The sequence below is a fragment of the Xyrauchen texanus genome, chromosome 34 (genome assembly GCF_025860055.1).
Source record: "Xyrauchen texanus isolate HMW12.3.18 chromosome 34, RBS_HiC_50CHRs, whole genome shotgun sequence".
Lineage (NCBI taxonomy): Eukaryota > Metazoa > Chordata > Actinopteri > Cypriniformes > Catostomidae > Xyrauchen > Xyrauchen texanus.
Window position 1 is genome coordinate 11,133,343 of NC_068309.1, and position 13,327 is coordinate 11,146,669.

General features: G+C 35.7%; 2 protein-coding genes across 3 annotated transcripts in view; one reads left to right on the forward strand and one right to left on the reverse strand.

Moving 5' to 3' along the window:
* LOC127627785 (protein Niban 2-like) overlaps positions 1 to 8,567 on the reverse strand; it is a 42,823-nt gene extending 34,256 nt beyond the window's left edge. The window contains exon 1 of the mRNA XM_052104330.1: positions 8,268 to 8,567. Coding sequence (XP_051960290.1) covers positions 8,268 to 8,322 — 55 coding nt within the window. The 5' untranslated portion in view covers positions 8,323 to 8,567. The remainder of the gene's footprint in view (positions 1 to 8,267) is intronic.
* Positions 8,568 to 11,079: 2,512 nt separating this feature from the next.
* Positions 11,080 to 13,327, forward strand: part of LOC127627524 (syntaxin-binding protein 1-like) — a 42,166-nt gene continuing 39,918 nt past the window's right edge. For both annotated transcript variants that reach the window (XM_052103946.1, XM_052103947.1), the window contains exon 1: positions 11,080 to 11,226. In XM_052103946.1, coding sequence (XP_051959906.1) covers positions 11,190 to 11,226 — 37 coding nt within the window. In that variant the 5' untranslated portion in view covers positions 11,080 to 11,189. The remainder of the gene's footprint in view (positions 11,227 to 13,327) is intronic.

A 13,327-nucleotide genomic window follows, 5' to 3' on the forward strand; every position in this document is an offset into this window, starting at 1 on the left:
CGCATATCATGACCGCGCAGTGTTAGCGTCATGAAATCAGAATATAAAACAAGACAAATTAAACATTATCTACTTAATATATTGAATATTAATTCAAATTATCAGAGTGGTTAAAACAGCTTATTTTACTGGCCTTGTGTGAATTCTACTCAGTCATTAAGAACACATTTTAATATCACATTAGTTAAGGTTTTACTGAGCATCCTGAAATTTAAAGACCTCCCAGGTGTGCATGGTGTCTGAATGTTCACAAACAGTACACCGTTGCTCAGCGGTTTAGAACTTTTTTTTTACCCTTGAACGAAAAATATCTTATATATATATATATATATATATATATATCGGGTCTTAATTTCCAAACTAAGGTATGAGACGAAATTATTTTTTGTGGTAATCAACAACTGTCAACAGTGTTAACATGTTTTTAACTTAGTACAATGTAGCTTTAAAAGGAATATTCAGAGTATATTTAAATTGCAGACTGCATTTGTTGGTTGTGGTATACAGTATTACAGACATGAGGGTGAAATGTATACAAGTACCAAAAAACTACTACATATTTTAGTTTAAATATTGTAATATTCTGTATATATAATGTAACAAAGCTGTTTAGATAGGTTAAGTCTTTTGATAGTGAATTGTTCCACACGTTGGTGCGGCTATCCTTATGAGGACTCTCCATAGACAAAATAATTTTTTATCCTGTACAAACTATAGCTTCTATCCCCTAACAGTAACCCACACAAAAAAACGTTCTGTATTTTTACATTTTCAAAAAACATAGTTTAGATTAAGCGATTTGAATTATAGGGACACTAGAACTGTTAGTGTGCATAGTTTGCATGTCACCTACTTGGGTCATCCTTTACCCTCTTGAAATTATTCCACACTTTAGATTTCCTGCCCGACATAATTAACGCATGGACCAGCAGTGTAAACGATCATGTCTGTCCGTCACTTCCTGTGGAGTTTTCTTTCTGCGACCAACTGACCAAATAAAACTTGCTCGACCAAACTCTTATCATCAAGTAACGTTTGGTCGACTATTAGCGGGCAGCCCTACACATGACACTCTGTAGTGTACTAGACGCTACAAGTATGCTTGGGGCTCATGATACAGTGTTTTAGTAGCCTCAGATCAGTTTACAATAGTAGTATATATTTTTGTATTATTCTAAAATAATACATTATTATTACTGCTACTACTATTTTTGCTATTGAATTAGATTTTATGTAAATAAATCCTTTAAGCTTGACATCGAAGTAGCAATATGAGAATGCATAAAATGCTTATAATCACAATAATCATCACAATATGATTTTTGGATCAAATTGTGCAGCCCTAATCAACAAATACACTACACTGACATCACAACACTCTGGTGTTAAAATTATTATGTCTGAGAAAACACTGATCCACTTTTAATAGGCACACAGGCTCAAAGCTTTATGAAAATAAGAAAGGTGCTATTAAGAAGAATTTGTTTATATATATAGAGAGAGAATAAATTTTCATGGAAAAATGTATGCAAGATTAGAGGCAATCACATTTGAATGCAATATTCAAAGTTCTCTGGTGGTTTCTGGTTGATAGCCTTGTTTTCCTGGTCTTCCACTGAGTGTCTGGGGCAGAGTTTGCTTACTCAGCTACAGGCCTACCTTAAGGGGAAAATTGTCCCCATAAATTAGCTAAATATGAAAAAGTCCCCATTGTGGATGTGCTAAAAGATAAAAACAATTTTGAAAAAATTATAAAAAATAAAATGGGTGTTACAAAAAAAACCAATAAGTGTAGGGCAAGTCTGTAGTTATTATAATAAGCTTTATCTAATACAAAAAGTAGTCTATGGATTGTCCTCATTAAGATAGCTACTGTACAGTATGTACACATGCATGTTTGTGTGAGTGAAAGGAAAGGTGCTTCCATAACAGGAAGGAACAATCTGACTAGGACTGAAATGGAAGGCCACATCTAATGAATTACTGGTACACAAAACTAAATACACATGGTCTTCTTTGTATTCCGGTTTAACGTACCATATCCTCAAACACAAGTGACGTGAGGATTCATACAGGTCAGCATTCCAACACACGTTGTATAAATTAAGCAATCCTTCAATTATCAGTATTTTAGCAGGTCTAGTGTATCAGAAAAAAAATACTATATGATGGCTTTCTTCAGGTCTATATCTCCACAACAAATCTCTTTCTTATACAGTACCTCATTTCTTTAAAAGCCTCATCAAATTAGAACCTCTTGTCACAGGGAATGTTCATGAAAAGCTTGTTGTTGTGTTTGAATGAATGCAGCAGACGCTGCGTCTGTCAGGGCAGTCCATTCTCTTGGAGAGCCACTATTGTACTAAACTAGTATAACTTGAGGACTCAGTTTGGTTTGTCTGAGCATTGACTACTCCACAGAAGTTATTCACATGGATATTTACAGCCATTTGTCTTGACAAACTAAAAGAACTCAAATTACATGGTTCATTGTGAAAGAAGAACTTGAATCATGAGGGGAAACCATCCAAAACACAAAACACAAGACTTCAACCTCTGAGATATGTTTTATTATGTTATAATTCCCTTCAAGGCTGCATGATGAATTGAAATAAGATTGAAATCACTGTTTTCCATGGTACGGTTGACATCTTCATGGAAATGCCCAGTTGGGAACAGATTCAGAACCGTTTTCATCTTAAAAAAATAAATAACCAGAAACGAATGATTTTCATGACTTTCCACTCCATGACTTTTCTTCTCAAAAATCATTGTGCTAAAATACACTGAAAGCATTTCCTGCAATACAATTCAGCATCACTGAAACAATGCTATTGAATTACCAGCGCAAAACATACAACGTGACTTGTGTGGTCCGATTCCCTAACTAATGATTTTTTTACGAGTCAGTCCTTTTGAATCTACAGTGCAAAACATACATTGTGACCAGTGTAGCCTGATTATGATGCTATAATGTTTATAATATGCATATTATAATATGCATTTAGAATGGCACCGGAGGTGCATTTTACCAGAATTTGAATAAGAAGTGAATTAAACTACTGTGAATCCGTCTACAAACAGACAAATAGGACTTCCTGGAGAGTTCAGAATGTCAAAATAAAAGTGTGAGGGTTTAAAAGGTAAAGGTGTCATGAGACTCACAGAGGTAGAAATATGATCTCAGTAGCAGGGTTTATTGAACAGATGATTGAAACAGTGATGTAAACATCATGCGAGTAAATCCAGTCCAAACAGCAGGTGAGTAATATTTAGACAGGGTATAGACACATTGAACAGATAACTCACAACAGTCTTATGACATTATGTTTGACATAGTAGAAAGGTGTGGAGCCTCAGAGATACTATCGATGAGAACAGACAAAGAGTGTGTGTGTGAAAGCGGGTTATGCAGTCCTTGTGTGACAGGGCGGAGGGCATGGCCGGGTCGTGATTATATACACCCGGTCCCTTATCAGGTTAATTAAGCCTCTGAGAGGGATAAATGCCGACTGCGGACGGTGGTGCGACGAGAGAGAGAGAGAGAGATCGTTTATGGACATCGTCATGTGTGTGTGTTTGTCTTTTGTTTAAGTTAATCATTAAATATTGTTTATATCACCAGGCTGGTTCTCGCCACCTCCTTTCCTTTGGACTCCTTTACACCTTGATTAGCCACTAATGATAGGTAGGTGCATGTAGGCTAATCAGAACTCAGGGGAGAGGGAGTGCTGTGATGGCAGTGAGAGAGAGAGAGAGTGGATCCGTGACAAAAGGTGCACGATTGAGATATATTACTATATATATATATATTACTATTATAATATATTATTATTATAATTTGTTTACAAATTATAATAATATTTAAAGAGCACCCGTTATGGTTTTTCAAATATTACCTTTCATGTAGTGTGTTATATAGCCGTTTGAGAATGTAAAAAAAGTCTGCAAAGTTTAAAAAAATCAAAGTGCATAACAAATAGTTATTGGCTCCCAAAAGAAAGAACTGACTCGAAACACCTGAAACGAGTCGTAAGTAATTCCAGACTTACTTCCTGTATTAACCTACATAATTTGATAACAAAAAACCCGCCTCTGGTCTGTATACGTGTACAGACAGTGCCGCTGTTAGTTTGTTAGCCTCTGCTAACCGGCTAACTAACGTTATTGTCAAACTACTTATAAACTTAACACTGAGAAACGTCCTGTTTTCGTTGTGCTTGCGATGGTGGTTCAGGTTGATCTTCCAATGTAACACTAATGGACTTGGGTTTAAATTGGTAATAAAAAAGCAAATAAAAGCATTTTTGACCTTGGATGCATGTAAATTTATTGTATGAGACATTTAAAACAAAATTAGGCATGTTTAAAAACCATAATAGGTGCTCTTTAAGTTGAACGGGTTCCAAAAATGAATGAAAATGAAAAGCGAGTTGATGTCTAATAAAAAAAAAAAAAAAGGATCTGAAACTTTAAATCCAGATACAAGCAGCTTCTTTTCTACTGATGACTTGTACTGGAATTACTGTTAATTTTGCTGCTACATTATCCAGAATACTAGTTAAAGTTTTTCATAATAAGCTATACATATATATTGAAATAATGTGTAGTTTGAGGTTTGTGTTTCTTTACATATTAAAGAGCACACCCAATTAGTTCCACACAATAATGTAAAGATATTCTAAACGGATTATGCAAAAACAACAACACTGGTATCGGATCGGTATAGGCTGATACTGAATTTCCATTCTCGGAAGAGAAAGTGGTATCGGTGCATCCCTACATGAAAAGGGTCCCCTCATGGGGGCTGCCATGTTATGATCACATGACAAGCCGAATGCTATTCGCTTTATCTCAGTAACCACCCTGCTACTGGACACTTTCACTAATGGATTAAATTAATCATGGCTTACTGTGAATAGTGAATTTCTGCTTTAGCATCGGTTCCTGCAAACTATTGTGTTTTAATTAGGGATGCACGGATACCACTTTTCTCTTCCGATCCGATTCCAATAATGGAAATCTCAGTATCGGCCAACACCGATCCCATACCAGTGTTGTTTTTTTTTTTTTGCATAATCAGTTTAGAATATCTTTACATTATTGTGTGGAACTAATTGAGAGTACTCTTTAATATGTAAAGAAACACACTAACTACACATTATTTCAATATAAATGTATAGCTTATTCAGAAACACTTTATTATTAACTAGTATACTGGATAATGTAGCAGCAAAATTAACAATATAAGTCATCAGCAGAAAAGCAGCAGCAGTTTTTTTTTTTTTTCAACTAGTTCTTTTCTGCCAAGATATCTGCTAAATATTATAATAATTTGTAAACAAACAATAATACATCTCAATCGTGCACCTTTAACTTTTAAACCCTCACGCTTTATTTTGACATTCTAAACTCTCCAGGAAGTCCTGTATGTGTCTATTTGTAAATGCATATTATAAGTGAACCAAACTATTGAGCATCTACATCTGAGATGTTGTTTGTGAGTAGCGCTCAGATATTGAGCAACGTGTGAAGGCTAAAAATAGCCGCGAATGTGTGTGTAAACAGAGCTGCGACATTTTATATATTTATATATACACTGCACATGAATTTTATATATTTACTCATAAAACAGTCTTTTGTGATTCACAGAGCTATAGCACGTCATCAAGTGGCTTTGAATAAAATGACGAATTAAATTAGTCATATGAATTACTTTAATTGTGTTTTTATGGTTCTATGCAAGTAATTTTTTTAGCTTGACAGTAACGAAAGTGACTAACACACAGTATCGGATTTGGATCGGGCTCGTCGGTCCGATACCCGATGCATCTAAAACTTCAGTATCGGGATCAGTGCATCCCAAGTTTTAATGATGCTGCATCCATGCCCCTAGGCGTCACAAAGTCAAAGACCCTAATTCCAAGATGGCATATTCCAGCCCATATCTTTCCCTACTACACCACCCCTAAAAAGCTGCAACTTTGGTGGGACTTGAACCCACAACCTTTAAACAGCTCCTTTAAAATCTAGATGTCAAATGTGCTATCTATTGCACCAAAGAACATAAAGACCAAAAGCTCACAAATGTCCACTCCCACATGCAAAGTAAGCAGATGGGCCACCCTTCACTTTCAGACATGTTGAAACCTGCTCTCGGAGAACATCCTCTAATAGTCAAATAGCTCACAAGGGAGTTCTAAAGTTCTTCAGAGGAATTTCTCATGTTCAAACCTCCCTTCAAACTTCTGACCTCCTGTCCATCTACTACAGGCATTTTCACAACTGCTCCAGGATTCAGAAGAACAAACCACCCCCATATACTCTACCTTTACAGAGACTAAACACCTTCCCACAATTAATTTGAGCGTTGGTAGAATTTAAAGGGTTGTCATCATCTCTCAGGGCCGAGTCAGCAGACAGAGTCAGCATTTTCTGACATCAGCAAGAGCGTGGGACCTGCCCTGATCCACCTGCATTAATCCCATGGGCATTCTTCTCAGAAATGGAATTGAATTATGTGGCAGCTCATTAACAGACACAAGATTAAACTATTATCAATGAAAACATTGGACTGGTACTTGAAAGACACAAACAATGAAACCTATACTTCTTAACCAGTCCTGACTTGTATGCACTTCACTATAGTATGGCATTTCACAAAGGACTATTTTTGGGGACACTGTCAATTGGGAAACAGATTCATAAGTTAAGAAAATACTAAAAATGTAAAGAATTTTCTTTTTAGGTAAGGAATAAGGTGTGGGTTCTGGTTAGTTAATGGTCTATGGTGTGTCTCCTGGTAAAACGGTGTGTGTTCTGGTTGCAGTGTTCCCACATTTCCACTTACAGCCAAAAGACACATCATTTCTGAATTCTGGGAGGTTGGTTGAGCTTTTGTTTCCCAAAACAGTGTTGGTATATATAACAATAATCTTCAGAAAATCTCTCAAGCGGAGTTTGTTTTACCCAACCAGGAATCTCAACAGTCTTGCACAGCAGAACGTTACTTTAAAAAAACACTCAGGCTCTATTCGTCCAGTCCTTTAGTTAGTTTCTACAGTTAACATATGGGAACAAGGGGAGAAAGAGAAGCCGCTGCTCCAAAACACAGTAACCACCACTGATGTCACAAATTATGCATTGGTTACATTAGTTTCCCATGTCTCAGCCGAGTGGCACAGTCCAACTCTGAATTTTCCATTTATGATTCTAGGAAAATTCTAAAAGCCTGAATGAACAAACTAAGCAAACCTTAGCAAGCATTATTGCGCTATACCATGCCTCTCAAAACTACTGGCTGAAAAAGATTAAAGCCCCTTAATGAGAAAAGCATGCTTCTGTAAAAGTACATAATTATTTCTCATCATGACTGGAAGAGGAACTAATATATGGTTCTGTTGGGAGCATGCCTCTACAGGTAGACGACATTACAAGTTCTTCAAACCAACCAGAGGAACCACACTAAAGACTACACACTAAAGTTAAGTGCTGTCAGTAGACGCTTTAAGCTTCATAGATCACAAGAAAAACCAAAATGGAAGGGCAACACTAAAACACTTTGACATTTATTTTATATGTTTGAGTTACAGAAAATATCAGTTGAACATACAAAAACGTCAAAGTGTATGAAGGCACTATTAATAACTAAATATATACTGACTGAGTACAATTGGCTGAGACAACCGTTTTCACAACAGACATTTAATGGAACTATGACAAATATATATATATAAAAAGAGGATATTAGGCATTGTCTCAGAGAAAGTGTTACTCAACATTATCTCAAAAGTCGTCGTCTATATACAAGGAGGGATCCTTTAAGGTTCTTCAATTAAATTAATGGTTCAATATGGAACCATATATATGTTTAAAGAATTAATTTATGCTCAAATGGCTCTTTATGCTGGAGTTTCAGGTACTTTACTCCTGCACTTTGAAAACAAAGTACTTAATGGAACACAAAAGGCGGTTTCGTAACTAGAATAATTCTATTATCATTCCAAATCGAGAACCTTAACATGTTTTCTTAAGAGTTAAGATTTCATTAACATCTCTCTAGCTTACTTTGGGTCAAACTTTCAGTTTAAACCATCACAGTTAATAATGTAGAAGATTACATTGATATGAAAATGTATTTAATGTAATTCTTAAAGAACTGCCAATGCATAGCAGGTAGCGGAGCTTACATTCACAATAGCATTTAATTCAATTGTAGAACACGATTTTACTGGTTTATCTTGTTATAAGTAACAAACGCGTCTCACCTGTGATCATCTCGCGCTTGCCCTCGTCCAGGTTGGTTGAAATCACATCACCCATGATGGCGATTTAAATGAACAAAACACCAATATTATGGAAAGTTCCTTGAGATTTGAGACTTGTGTTAAAGAGAAAAACACTAGTGAAATTTATCCTTTCAGTCTTCCGAGAAACACATCCCCAGAGAGCAGAATCAGCTCCTCAGATCGACGGCGCGCACATTTTGCATCGACTGGAGACTAATAAAACGACTTCTCTGACAGAGCTACGCGCGACTCTAGAAATCGCGTGAGAACCGTGTAAAGCATTTAAACTTGTTCGGTCAAACGAGTGACACTCTGAGGGGTGTGGCCTACTGAGCCCGACACACCCAAACTCACCCTAACAAACCTGTTGCATTTTTAATCGCAGATGATTTTAGAGCGGCTGATTCGATCTGGGAATGACACAACACAAAAGACTGTTTGTAAAATAACAGGCTTGCTTGCTTTATTTGAGTGCTTTTTTCTATTAATAGGAAATCACGTTCGTTTAAAGAATAAAGAAAAAGTATTTCATTTTATCCTGATATTTAAAAAAAATAAAAAAATAATTGTTTGAACCCTATGAGGCTAGGTCTGCATTCTTTTTATGCCAGGTATACATGCATGAACAAATACAAATACAAAATCAATAATCGATAAATCAATTTAATAAATAGATACAGAATTTGAAACCTATACAGAAATCAGATTTTCATACACACATATATATATATATGTGTGTGTGTGTTTCATAAAATTGAGCATATAGTTTACAAATTCAAATTCCACTAGTATTTGGGAAAATATATGTTACATAGATGTGACTGTCTTGTCGGGCACCTCTCACACACCTTACAGTCTAGTTGATCCCACAAAAGCTCAATGGGGTTAAGATCCATAACACTCTTTTCCAATTATCTGTTGTCCAATGTCTGTGTTTCTTTGCCCACTATAATCTTTTCTTTTTATTATTCTGTTAAAAGTGTCTTTTTTTGTACAATTCTTCCCATAAGGCCTGCACCCCTGAGTCTTCTCTTTACTGTTGTACATGAAACTGGTGTTGAGTGGGTAGAATTCAATGAAGCTGTCAGCTGAGGACATGTGAGGTGTCTATTTCTCAAACTAGAGACTCTGATGTACTCATCTTTTTGTTTAGTTGTACATCTGGCCTTCCACATCTCTTTCTGTCCTTGTTAGAACCAGTTGTCCTCTGTCTTTGAAGACTGTAGTGTACACCTTTGTATGAAAACTTCAGGTTTATTTGGCAGTTTCAAGCATTGTTTTAAATGAAAGCATTTAGCTTTCATTCTCAAACAAATTATTGACTGACGAATTTCTAGAGGAAGCTGCTTCTTTTTTTTTTGTGCCATTTTTGACCTAATATTGACTTATGACATACCAGTCTATTGCATACCATGGCAACTCAAAAACAAACACAAAGATAATGTTATGTGTCATTTAATGAATCAAATAGCTTTCAACTGTGTTTGAAATAATGGCAAGTGATTTTCTATTACTAAATTAGCAATTTAGCATTATTACTCAAGAATAAGGTGTTGGAGTGATGGCTTCTAGAAATGGGGCCTGTCTAGATTTGATCAAAAAGGACTTTTTTCAAATAGTGATGGTGCCTTTTCTAGGCAAATTCTTGGGAAAGGGTGACTAATTTGAAGATTTATTTTGGATTTTCTTTAGTCACAACATAATTCCCATAGTTCCATTTATGTATTCCATAATTTTGATGACTTTACTATCATTCTAAAATGTGAAAACAAAATTATAATAAAGAATGAGTGTGTTTCAAAAATTTGACCGGTAGTGTGTGTACATTCTGAGATGCTATTCTGCTTACAACAATTGTACAGAGTTAGCCTAGCCTCTCTGTCAGCTCGAACCAGTCCGCTAATCTCCGTTGAACTCTCTCATAAACAAGATATTTCTGTGACACATATGTGTTTTGCACATATTGCCATATATCATATTTGTGTATGGGAAATAAGAGATTCATAAATGATTAATTTAATTATTATTTTATGAATCAAAATGTTTTTGCAAGTTTTACAGGAAGGAACAAAATCTTATAATTCTTATTCTGAGAAGAAAATACAGAGAAAATCTACAAATAATGATAATAATATAAAAAAGATCTCAATATGGTTATTAGAATCTTTTTTGTATAATGTAATTTATCCTGTTAAAAAAAAAAAATCACGAGACACTAATAAGAAGATCTGTAGCGCACTCTGGTGGACAAAATTGGTAACTTACTAAATGCTGCATTAGACCTAACAGTTTTAAATCACACCTATGTTGCAAGACAAATAACACAATACAAGTAAATATCGTACCAGTTTCTATTTAAATTAATTATTCGTGTAGGAAATGTATTAAAGTAAACTAAAAAAGCTTTGTTTTGAAAGCTCGCTGCAGAAAATGCTCCGAATAATCCATGTAGTAAAACATGTATGAACAACTGAAATTCTTTGCCAATGTAAAACCTTTAGTTGCCTTACAAAATCTATATGATGACCATCTGATCGTATCAAAGTGACTATATGATGAGATACCAGAGGGCTTAATCAAGTAGTAGCCAACAAACACACCACAAACAGGTGCAAGACAAGGACATTTATATTTTACAACCTTCATTCAACATGACAGGAAAAATCTGCGGGAAATGTAGAAAGAATCCACCCAGTGTCTATGCGCTTGTGTGTTTGGCAAACATGCAGAATATAACGGCGCTTGGTCGGTAGTATCAGAGCAAGGAGGGGCTGTTACGCAGTGACGAATCTCCGCAGTCAGCTGCTGTGTGAGGTGCGCACCATCCATCGCACTGATAGAGACAGCAAGAGGAGGAGAGGAAGAAAACATACAGCACACGGGCGAACACTCAGGAGCATCATGGCACCGATTGGATTAAAGGCGGTCGTTGGCGAAAGTAAGATCATGTTAATCATCAACTACTGAGAATGTATACACGTGCTTTAAGGTCTAACCAAATAGATACATAGTTTTTACGGTATAGACCTATAATTGCATGTGACTTTAATGCTCCTTGCGTGTTTGGTTCCCTGAGGATGTGGTCGGTTTTTACCCTGCCATTGTGCTGAGTGGTGAAGACATTACAGTGCTCACGGGGACGCACCGTTGCGCATTGTGCATCTGTGGAACATGACACAAACAAGCGTTTTTTTCCCCATGCGTTTTTGGTTTAAACCAGAAATATTTAGCTGGAGAACCAGATTGCTATAAAAAACGCTTGATGCATTGGTTTAAAGATGGTCCAACATAGGAACGCCCTTATTCTGCACGAATATGTAATGAATTACGCATGCTGTCTCGACGGAGATTATTTTATTTTTCATTCTGATTAGCATCCCAAATGATTATATAATTGTATATTGAAGATACAATATCAAAATACGGCATTCAATGATTAGACTGACATATGCGTATGTGTTTTGGCAAAGCCTCACCCCTATGATTGATCACCAGTGCATTGTAGGGCCTATTGCGTTGCGTAAAACTCCAGTTGGTGAAACAATCTGCCCAGGAAAAAGAGCCCTTGGTTTTAACACGACTGCAAATGGATCGTTATATGGCGGAGTGCTTCGCGTTCGTTTGAAGACTGGAAAATGAAAGCACCAAATGCGCATCCCTCATATGTGCAGCTGTAATTTCCGTTAGCCATGTCGGTGTTTGCTATGTTCAATGCATGCTGGATGATTTTCACAGATAAGATCATTTAGAAACAACAGATTGTTGGTGGTTGTAGGTGTTTTCTCATTTTAGATAAATACATTTGTCTTAATGCAACATGGAAAATGTGACAGTTGTGTAGGAATAGTGGCATCCGAAAGGTCGCTCTCTTTTAGAGATTTCAGGTCTCAATTGCTAATTAACATAAATGAACCTTGCCGTAATCACAAACGATAATACTTTCATTTTATACTCATGAAGCTTTTCATATTTTATGTATTAACAAATGACTTATACAAATATAATGAAGGAATACATGTAATATATGATTACAGAAATGAATAAATAAAGATTAATAAATGATGCATTTTATTAAATAAATGAATAATAATGACTACATATGAAGATATGTAGGCTATCCCATTGGGTTATATACCATAAAGTGTGCTTTATGTACTCAGAACTACATACAAAAATAGGTAAAGCATGCTTACTGACATAGACATTCTCATTTCAAATGTCAATCTCATAAGTTATTTGTGTTTATAATTATTATATAATTAGTTTCAATAGCCTATAATCCTAAAATTTGCACTATAAATTGTTTTTATATATTTATTTTGTTTATTTAGGAATGGCTACGTTTAATTTAATAATTTTATATCAGTAAGATATCATTACAATCATAACAAAATTATATATATATATATATATATATATATATATATATATATATATATATATATATATGGAAAGCCCAACTGCCTTACATAATTGTGAAAATCCTTTTGCATTGTCCATTGCAAATGAATGTGAAAATGCACGCGCACACATGCACTGACATCTGATCTGATAAAAGGCATAAGCGATCTGAGCACCTGCCCTGCATTCACTTTTCCTCACATGCAGAATTATAGGTTGGTTTTTGTGTGGTTTGATGCAAGCAGTGCGTGTGTGTGTGTGTGTTGCGTTGTGTTGGTTTCACTGTCAACTCAATGGACATTAGCACACAACACAAATATCCAGACACAGGGTCAGATATTAAAGAACAAAGGGAAGAGAGCCAAGTGATGTCTCAAGACAATGTGGCCATATGCACGTACATAGATAGACGGATAGACAGACAGACAGACAGAGAGATAGATAGAATGACAGACATACAGATAGATAGACAAATATATAGACAGACAGATAGACAAGACAGAAAGAGTGACAGAGAGACAGACAGATAGAGCTAGACAGAGAGATGGACAGACGGATGGCTGATAGTTCTATATTTTTTGCAGGATCCAGGAAAAGGTATATACGTATGTGCATTCTAGAATGTTAATGCCACATTA